The following is a 10,580-nucleotide window of genomic DNA, read 5'->3' on the forward strand; positions in this document are numbered from 1 at the left end:
GTCACTGACAACTGGTCTTGTCAGGTCTTGTCTTATAGGATTAAATCAGCTGATTTTGAAATTTTAGTTCTGTTAGCTTTGGTTTTGTTTATGTACCTAACAAATTGCTTATATTCGATACCTATACCGTTCTGTTATTTGCATATTAAAACAACATATTATGTTTGGCTCTCTTCGTACAATTCCAAAATTGCTATACACTGTGCGGTTTCGGGTACATGCGGCAGCGTTTTCTAATGAATCTTCCTCGCCGAACCAAGAAGCGGAGACACATTTTGGATTTGAAACCGTGAAAGAAAGTGAAAAGTGGCGAAAAGTTCATAAAGTATTCGAAGAAGTAGCTTTGTCTTATGATTTAATGAACGATGCAATGTCACTAGGAATTCATCGAATTTGGAAAGATATATTGATAGAAAGGCTTGCCCCAATCGAGGGTGGCAACAAACTGCTAGATATGGCTGGTGGAACTGGTGATATTGCTTTTCGCTATATTAAATATTTGAACAACTTACCAAATGTTACTGGGCAGGCGAATAATCACGTAACTGTGTCGGATATCAATCAAAATATGTTAGATGTTGGGAAAGAACGGTTTAAAAAGTATTACACGTGATGAGCTATTTAAATTATCCTTGTGTTATCGAAATTATGCACTTTCAGTATGAATTTTGTTCAAAATCAATGCACTATTGATTGGATTTGTGCGGATGCCGAGAATCTTCCGTTTGATGATAATTCATACACAGCTTATACTATAGCTTTCGGCATACGAAATGTTACCCACATAGATAAGGTTTGATTCAGTTAAATACTAGGACATAATTTATTTTTCATTTCTACCATTTTCAACAGGTGCTATCAGAAGCACATCGAATCTTACGTCCGGGCGGTCGGTTTCTTTGCCTGGAATTCAGTCACATCTCTAACGATTATCTCAGATGGTATTTTCAATACGACTAGACTAACAATGAGACGGAGTGTTCTTAGATGCCTTTATTAGTCATTTTCAAGTTATCTTATGAACCCTTCCAACCTCTTTTCAGTCTACTCTATTTACTATACTATTCAATAATATTTTGTAAAGTTCATCTATCAAAGTATCGTAATTGTTTTTAGGTTGTATGATCAGTACTCATTTCAAGTAATTCCTCCTATGGGTCAAATATTAGCAAGTCAGTGGCAGCCGTATCAATACTTGGTTGAAAGCATACGCAAGTTTCCGAAACAGGAGGAATTCAAAACGTTGATAAGAGAAGCGGGATTCAAGTGTGTAGAATATGAGAATCTTACTGCAGGTGTTTGCGCCATACATTCTGGATTCAAGTTATAAAATGAATTATTACCATGTACAAACGATCCATATTTTACATAAACTCGAAATACTGTAAATTTAAATTATCTGAAAATTTTATAATGAAAATTGATTACATATCCGTTACCCCGACGCAAGGAAAAAATGTATTATGTAGCGTCCTGCTTCTAGTTGGCTCCTACGGACGCGACACAAACCTTAAATCCAAAACAAAATCAGCTGTTAACGTAAAACTCGTTCATCAATTATCAAACAACTTGGACCCCAACAAATCATACTTCTTACTGCACATCGCGAGGAGCAATTAAATTACTGTCGTTTTCGCTAGATACCAACCTAACCCAGTTTCCCCCCTTACTGCTGTCAAACCATCTCCCTCTCAGCAGGCCATTCTATTTGGTTGGTCTTTGAGCGCTTGTTGAACAACATATTGCACGAAATATTCGTTTAGTTTGCTGGAACGGTTTGTTGTTATTATTTTTACGTTTCGTCTTTGACTCATCAGTGCAGAGCAGTTCAAATTGAACTGCTTAGTGCTAAACTCAGCAGTTCATTTTGAACCGCTAAGCAGACGTAAAGTTTCTGCTACTTACAGAACACTTTTGCAACGAAATTCAATGTCTTTTCTGACGTGCCGAACGTTGTTTTTTCTCTTGCAAAAATAGTGTGAAAATTAAGTGTTTACATAGAAAGAAAATTTGTTATTATTCTACGTGAAGTAGAAATATTGTGCAGGTATGTAGTGTTAGTTTAAAAAAATAAGTGGAAAAAACTTCAAAAATTCTGCAGTAAAACTAGTCCAACGGGGCTCCAACTCCTCATATTAAAAATAGATCAACAATGGACCTCTGTCTGCTGAGTTTGTTGGACGAAAAATATGGCATTCGGTACAACGGCCTGTTTAAAAATCGGCAAACGAAATCGTGTTGGCCCCCGTTGAACGATAGATTGGACTTTCATTGGACCAATGATCCAACGTATTAGACCAATGAAGAACCACCGTTGAACTTTTGTTCTAAGAGGGATTTAGATATCGTGTTTTCTCACCAGAGTTACCATATTCACAAATTTTTTTGTAAAACCATAGATTTTTTGCCTATTTCGCCACACAGATTCTGTGTCGCAGAACACAAATTTTATTAAAATTCATAGATTTCTACAGATTTTTATGAATATTTCATAAAAATGGCAGATATTCAAAATGTTTTTCACAGATTATGATCGAAAATATGTAACACAGATGGTACACAGATTTTTCATGTTGAAACACAGACTTCAAAAAAATGACAACTTTGTTGCTCACACCCCCGTTTCTAATGTACGATTCAGCCCTCTTAAAATAAAAGTACGGGTGTTAATGTCAGATACATAACTGGATGTCGTGAATACGAATAAAACGGACACTCTTTCTTTATACTTTCGAATATCAATTAGTTGATCGATTGTGTGAATTGTGCAAGCTTTCCTCTTTTTCACTACTAGAAATTGAAACGATACTCCTAAACTAAAGTACAGATTAGTTAAATTAAACATTCTGACACACAATTAAGTATTGCGAAATAACCAGTATAGTTCTTTATGATAAAATAATGGTGGTTCTGAAAGGAACCTTTCATTCATGGCTTCTAAGTCGGTGCTATGCATTTTATATAGCAAATCAGCAGAAAGTTCTACTACAAACTACAAGTGGTTGAAAAATGGGCCGTATACAGTATAGTAAAGAAAATTTCGCATAATTCTTTGGGTATACAATTATTGTTCTAATTTTGATGTCAGTTATTTCGTTCCGGATTCAAATATTTCAGTGAAAAAAGTTATCAAAATGCCGTACGAGATAAATTTCTGGCATTCTCTAAGATATTAAACACTTTTGCGAATTTTGCACTGCGACAATTGCACAAAGCTAATCAAATTATCCTGAAAACTGGCTCTGCGACCTGAACGTTTGAGGCTTTACACCACGCAAAAGGTCTATTTTCATTGCCGACTGCTCCTGCTGACGACCGAAGTCCAAATGAGAGGACGACCTGAGCGTTTCACGCTTTATACTTGGTTTGTTCTTACTGATGTTGGTGGGAGAACCTCACCTCGACATCCAGTTCTGTCTGTAGCAATAAGAGAAATGAACAGTTTTCATTCAAAGATTACCTCTTCTATTTGTTCAGTAGATTCTGATTTGTGCCTGACTACCACAAAACCGTCGTCCGGATGCGAAAAAGGCAAGCAAGCGTGATGAATTTTCCTCATTATTTCCAAAAGTTTAAAAAAAAAATATTTTTAGGGTTTTTTCACGCTGTTGAAAATTTAATCACGAATTCCTGATCATATTTCCGATAGCCTGTAGAAAAAATATGTTGTTGGGTTAAGTACATCAAAAGATATTCGTGGTAAAGTTCTGCCCTTTCTTGTACAGGGTAAATTTTGAAAAGGCGCCCCATAATAAAGTAAGTCATATTCAGTACAAAAGAACCGATTTGAAGAATTCCGAAATTAGGAACTGGACCTGAGCTCAAGAACTAGAATCAGAACTTAGAACAGACTCAGAATTCAGTTGGATTTTAGTAGACTACAATTTCGAAACTGAAATCAGTTCAGGAATCAGCAAGCAGGCTTTGAATTCTAAACCCATATTCCGGAACTAAGCTCTGAAACTTGAAGACGATTTCTCACCACGACCACCAATATCGGTTGCATAGAGTACAGTGAAATGTCGCATAATTCTTTGGGAGTATCATTATGATTCTAAAAAGAACCGAATAGAAGAATTCTGGAATAAGGAACTGGAGCTGAGTTTAAGAACTAAATTTAGAACTAAGAGCAGACTCAGAGTTCAGTTGCAATTCTAGAACTAAAATTTCGAACGAAGGTTTTAACTACGCAAATGAGAACTGCGAGCTGAGCGTTTGAGGTTTTAACCACGCAGAAGGTGCACTCCCCGTCGCTGCTGGTTGATGACATCACTCCCTCGACGACCGGATAGCGAATGAGAGTTGCTACCGGAGCGTTTGAGGTTTCAACCACGCAGAAGGTGCACTCTCCGTCGCTGCTGGTTGATGACATCACTCCTTCGACGACCGGAAAGCAAATGAGAACTGCGACCGGAGCGTTTGAGGTTTTAACCACGCAGAAGGTGCACTCTCCGTCGCTGTTGGTTGATATCGCTCCCTCGACGACCGGAAAGCAAATGGGTACTGCGACCTGAGCGTTTGAGGTTTTAACCACGCAGAAGGTGCACTCCCCGTCGCTGCTGGTTGATGTCATCACTCCTTCGACGACCGGAAAGCAAATGAGAGCTGCGACCGGAGCGTTTGAGGTTTCAACCACGCAGAAGGTGCACTCTCCGTCGCTGCTGGTTGATGATATCACTTCTTCGACGACCGGAAAGCAAATGAGAACTGCGACCGGAGCGTTTGAGGTTTTAACCACGCAGAAGGTGCACTCTCCGTCGCTGTTGGTTGATATCGCTCCCTCGACGACCGGAAAGCAAATGGGAACTGCGACCTGAGCGTTTGAGGTTTTAACCACGCAGAAGGTGCACTCTCCGTCGCTGTTGGTTGATATCGCTCCCTCGACGACCGGAAAGCAAATTATAAATCATTCTCACGACGTCTGCAGACAAGAAGAAATGATCGATTTTCGACCACGGTTCCCCTTTTATACGTATTCAGATGAAGATATGTGCCTGACTACCTCGTTCTTGCGCGAAAAAGCCAAGCAAAAGTAAAGAGTTCTCGGCGTTGTTTTCAAAGTTTTAGAAGACTTAATTTTTTAGTTGTTTGATGTTATCTCACACTGTTCAAAATATTATCCTAAATTTCTGATCATATTTTTGATGAAATAGTGAAAGAATTATGTTACTGCCGTTAATACAAGTCGAGATATTCACGATTAAGTTCTGCCCATTCTTCCATATGGCTAATTTTGAAAAGGCACCCCATAGTAAAGTAAATCGTATTCACGACTAAAAAATGTTAAAAATTTTGGTATTTTTTTGCACTTACAATTTGGGTACCACTCTAGATTTTACATCTAAAATAAATCATTTATGAGTACATTACGCTGTATTTTTTCAGATTTCTAAAAAATGTGGACGGGTATAATATCAGACTTTAAAAAAATAAATCATTCCAAAATCCATGCGTTTCCATAAAATTATCATCATCCGATGGAGACGCATAATATTTAGTTCTAAAATCATATATCACATGCCCTTAGAACCAAATCTATAACTTGAGTTCAAGGCTAAAGAAAGAATTTCAATCCTAAAATGATTTACACACACCCGTCTGTCTCGATTTAACTAGTAATGATGTAGGGAAATTGTTCGTTTGAACGCATTAGTGAACATGTTGTCAACAGACGGTTGTATTTCATAAGGAAGGACCAGTGAGAGAAACATGAATCTGAACTAATGAATTGACAAATATTTAGGTTTTAATATACGGTTTGAAGTTTTTATTTATGAACTGATAAGTCATTTTACATTTATTTTACATTTATTGTATTCAAATCAACAAATTCACTGTAGTCAATTTTAATCTCACATTTTTGCTATACTTAGTAAAAATTCTAAAGGACAATTAAATTTTAGTTCTTTTGCAGAAAAAAGTATTCCCTGATACCAAGCGCAAAATCAAGAAAAATTCGAAATCAAGCGATATCTAAAAACCTGTTTTAATCCACCTAGTGGTGTAATGATGCCTTTCTCATGTACATATAATATTGTGGTATTCTATTCAAAAAATTTCTCTTCGATTTTTGAAAGAAACCAAGTGCATAACATACAGAATAAAACAGTGCTTTAATTGCGTAAGCCATCCTTAAGAGAACGAAATGGGTTCACTATTATATGCACTTCCGGCACCGGAACCCGAGAACCGGTATAATCGAAGTCGGTTCGTACGGTCACCAACTAACATGACACACAAACTCTTCTAGTACGCACCCTATAACTCCGGATTCGGAAGTCGGATCCGGATGAAATTCAGGAATTCCGTATGGGACCGGGAGACCTTTCATTTGAATCTAAGTTTGCGGAAATCGGTCAAACCATCGCTGACAAAAGTGAATGAGATCCATTGTGGTATATATGACCACTATTTCCGGTACTTTCGGAACCGGATACCGGGAACCAGGATAGCCGGAATCGGTTTGTTTAGTTGCCTACTGATAATGACTATCGATTTGTGTAGTTTTGAGACCAGTTTAGAAAAATTTTCACGTGTTTTGTTTCGCCGGTTTAAGTGACGGTGTACAATATTGAACACACTTTACCCTATAATTCCGGAACCGGAAGTCGGATCCGGATAAAATTCAGGAATTCCGTATGGGACTGGAAGACCTTTCATTTGAATCTAAGTTTGTGGAAATCGGTCAAACCATCGCTGAGAAAAGTGAGTGAGATCCATTTTGGTATATATGACCACTATTTCTGGTACTTCCGGAACCGGATACCGGGAACCAGGATAGCCGGAATCGGTTTGTTTAGTTGCCTACTGATAATGACTATCGATTTGTGTAGTTTTGAGACCAGTTTAGGAAAATTTTCACGTTTTTTGTTTCGCCGGTTTAAGTGACGGTGTACAATATTGAACACACTTTACCCTATAATTCCGGAACCGGAAGTCGGATCCGGATGAAATTCAGGAATTCCGTATGGGACCGGGAGACCTTTCATTTGAATCTAAGTTTGTGGAAATCGGTAAAACCATCGCTGAGAAAAGTGAGTGAGATCCATTTTGGTATATATGATCACTATTTCTGGTACTTCCGGAACCGGATACCGGGAACATGGATAGCCGGAATCGGTTTGTTTAGTTGCCTACTGATAATGACTATCGATTTGTGTAGTTTTGAGACCAGTTTAGAAAAATTTTCACGTTTTTTGTTTCGCCGGTTTAAGTGACGGTGTACAATATTGAACACACTTTACCCTATAATTCCGGAACCGGAAGTCGGATCCGGATGAAATTCAGGATGGGACCACGAGACCTTTCAATTGAATCCTAGTTTGTCAAAATCGGTTCAGCCATCTCCGAGAAAACCTAGTGAGATTATTTGACACATACACACTTAAATTTTTTAGCTGAGTCTCGGCAAAAAAATGCCGAGATTCGCACAGCCGAGTAATCAGCAATCATCTCGGCAAAAATAAAAGTACTGAGCGTCTCGGCATCCTAAAATTTGACAAACGTCAAATATTGCCGAAATCGTCAGCATAAGATTTACTGTTTGCTCAGTGAAACGTTCTCTGAATATTCGGCAATCCAATAAAACGAAAAAATGAAAAAAATAAATTACCGAATCATCAGTATTTAAAAATCTAGTCAATTAATTTTGTTTGTATTTTTTCAACATTATAAACACGCCATTCAGGATAAAAAATTCATTTTATTAACACTTAAAGGAGGCTTACAAATTTGTTGCCAGTAGTGCTTAAAGCCTACCAGAAAACATGTAGCATAAATAAAAAGCGGCGTTTCCAGAGGCGGCCACCTTGAGTCGAGCTGGAAATATGAAAATAAAACTATATATTGATTTTTGGCTTACAAAAATGTTCAATATTTAATGATGCATATACGGTATTGTTCAAAAAATAAACTTACTTTGATCTATTGAATTATTCCATGCATTGGGTTAATTTTTCGCATATCCCCCAAAGTTTTGTCTCGAAGACGCTTTGAGCCCCGTCTTGGGTGTTTTTCCCTTATAATCGCGAGTGCTCTGATAAAGTCGCTTTTTATAAAGCGAAACATGTCACTATATTTATTCAATATTTTTACTTGCAAGTGGTTCCACGCTTCTTCGAAGATTATCCATTTTTTCACTCGAGAATTTCATTAGAAAATAATTGCACAATGCGAAGCGAAAATGTAACGCGGCAATAAATGACAGCTGTCGTGCTGGATCTCGGCAACAGCTAGCGCATATTCCGAAATCTCGGCAAACGTCTCTGCTGATGTCGGCATATCTGTTGTTTACTGATAAATTCAGCAAGCAATTATGCCAAATTTCGGCAAAGTGGAGTATTTTACCGAAATATCAGTGAATGCATTTAACGAAGCTCAGAAACATGCGTATTGATTACTGAGCAATCAGCAAATTTACGTGTTGCTGATCAGTTTCGGCATTTTGTTATGCCGAGCTCAAGAAATGGTTTTAAGTGTGTACACACATACACACATACATACACACACACACACACACACACACACACACACACACACACACACACACACACACACACACACACACACACACACACACACACACACACACACACACACACACACACACACACACACACACAGACATTGCTCAGCTCGATGAACTGAGTCGAATGGTATATGACACTTGGCCCTCCGGGCCAATTTTCACTAGTCGGTTTTTCAAGTGATTGCATAACCTTTCTATATGAGAAAGGCAAAACGATTAGTTTTAGGGCAAACTGTTCATCGACGTTCTGTATCACATGGTATGAATAGCCAAGTTGCCTGAAATTGCTCAACAAGTCAGCTAAAGTCAAACTTGGGTTATGGGGGTCAGTTTGGAAATCACTGGTCTATCCATTTTAAATGAACAATCAAATTTATATGATGATTTGTAACCAACTTAATATTTCATGTATCTTTGTGAATTGTATGCCATGTGGGGTTTGAAGACCACAAATATATCTTATTTTCGCATTTATAACGCGTTCCGCTATTTATTTTAATTTTTTTAGCGTGGAGCAGAAATATTTTTATCTGCTCTTAGATGGCGACGCATGGTTTTCATGATAATTACTAGCATACTTTGATGTTGGAGCGTTGCCAGAGATTTTCTTTTTCAATTTTTCTAAGCTGTCATGAACAGTAAAACAGGCTAGGCTAAATTGATCATTTTGACGACAATATCGCAGTGTAATGCAGCGGATCAACACACGAGGAAAGCGAAACACCGGTAGAGTAAAACAAACGCGGAATTGAAATCCGAAACAAGTTTTATTTGTAACTTTAATTAAACGCACCACCAGGAATAAAAACGTTAAAGCATTAATGCGTGCTAAGTAAAGATGCACACATTGTTAAATCCAAGTTGTATATAATGATGAGGTAGTCATTGCTTCATTCAACACTCCCCCTCAATGAGAGCTCATTTGTCCTCTACCAATCCGAGTAACTCTGTAAACTCCCTGTGTTTTAAAGTCCCAAGTGGTTTTGTCATAATATCAGCTAGCATAATATCAGTCGGGCAATATTCCAGGCGTATTTCTTGTCTCAACAGGACTCCCGTATAGAACACTAACGAGTATCGATATGCTTACTTCAACGACTCTTTTTCTCAGAACGCACAAACGACAGACATCCCTGATTATCCTCCTTTATAAGGGTGGACTGTTCTTGTGTTTCACCGAAGTCGCAGAGTAGCTGCCTGAGCCATAAAGCTTCCTGACACGTTTCACTGAGAGCCACGTACTCAGCTTCCATCGACGAAAGCGTGACACTTGTTTGCCTCCTGCTAGCCCATGTGATCGTACCACCTCCAAACTGGAATACCATTCCAGATGTTGACTTTCTGCTACCGACGTCACCTGCCCAATCTGCATCCGAAAACCCGATAAGACACTGATTTTTGTTTCCTCCTAGTTGTAATTGGTAACATTTGGTACCCTTCAGATAGCGAAGAGCCCGTTTTGCTGCAATCCAATCACATTCACGAGGTTCGCTAAACTTTCTACCAAAAATCGATGCAGTCGCAGCGATATCTGGTCTTGCCACAACAGCCAAATACAATAATCCTCCAACCAGGCTACGATACAAAGAGGGGTTCTGGAGAACTTTCTCAGTTTCGTTGACGTCCTTCTGTCGTGGAAATAGCTTCTATGTCTCATTTCACTGATGAGCATCAAACTCTTCATTCATGACTTCAGGCCACACTGGATCCTGTAAAGCTTCACGATGGTAAATCGGACCTTCAACTGCGCAAGCAGCAACGCCAATAGCTAATTCCAGATCGTAATCATCCAAATATGTTGGTCGGTTACCTCGGGTGCTTCGTTTTGGACGTCGAATACCTGAAAAAGATTCTTCATCCGTGTCTACCGGTGCACTATTTTCAACAGCATCTTCATAGTCTGTCTCTAAGTCTACGAAACGATATCCATTCTGCTCAATAGCGTATCCGATGAATGTAAGTTTCCTTGCCTTACTATCCATTTTCTTACAAAGCCGGGGTAAAATAAATGATATTAATAATAATAATTTTCTTACGTTTGATGTCCGGCACG

At 38.4% G+C, this 10,580-nt stretch overlaps 1 protein-coding gene across 2 annotated transcripts; it reads left to right on the forward strand.

The window, feature by feature from the left end:
• On the forward strand, positions 1–1,395 carry LOC131438468 (2-methoxy-6-polyprenyl-1,4-benzoquinol methylase, mitochondrial). 2 transcript variants are annotated; one of them, XM_058608523.1, is made up of 5 exons: positions 196–325; positions 381–600; positions 661–793; positions 853–941; positions 1,117–1,395. In XM_058608523.1, exons 2-5 carry the CDS (start codon positions 455–457, stop codon positions 1,328–1,330), a joined length of 582 nt encoding a protein of 193 aa, XP_058464506.1. In that variant the 5' UTR covers positions 196–325; positions 381–454; the 3' UTR covers positions 1,331–1,395. The 2 variants fall into 2 exon arrangements, with proteins under 2 accessions (XP_058464505.1, XP_058464506.1); XM_058608522.1 differs by having other exon boundaries at positions 1–600.
• Positions 1,396–10,580: the final 9,185 nt, after the last annotated feature.

Source organism: Malaya genurostris, chromosome 3 (assembly GCF_030247185.1).
Source record: "Malaya genurostris strain Urasoe2022 chromosome 3, Malgen_1.1, whole genome shotgun sequence".
NCBI lineage: Eukaryota > Metazoa > Arthropoda > Insecta > Diptera > Culicidae > Malaya > Malaya genurostris.

Bases quoted from the DNA above. Each gene is read 5' to 3' on its own strand.
- LOC131438468 (XM_058608522.1), top strand. From the start codon at position 161: ATGTTTGGCTCTCTTCGTACAATTCCAAAATTGCTATACACTGTGCGG. The intron at 601-660 runs GTATTACACGTG...ATGCACTTTCAG, and splicing joins GGGAAAGAACGGTTTAAAAA to TATGAATTTTGTTCAAAATC. The intron at 794-852 runs GTTTGATTCAGT...CATTTTCAACAG, and splicing joins ATGTTACCCACATAGATAAG to GTGCTATCAGAAGCACATCG.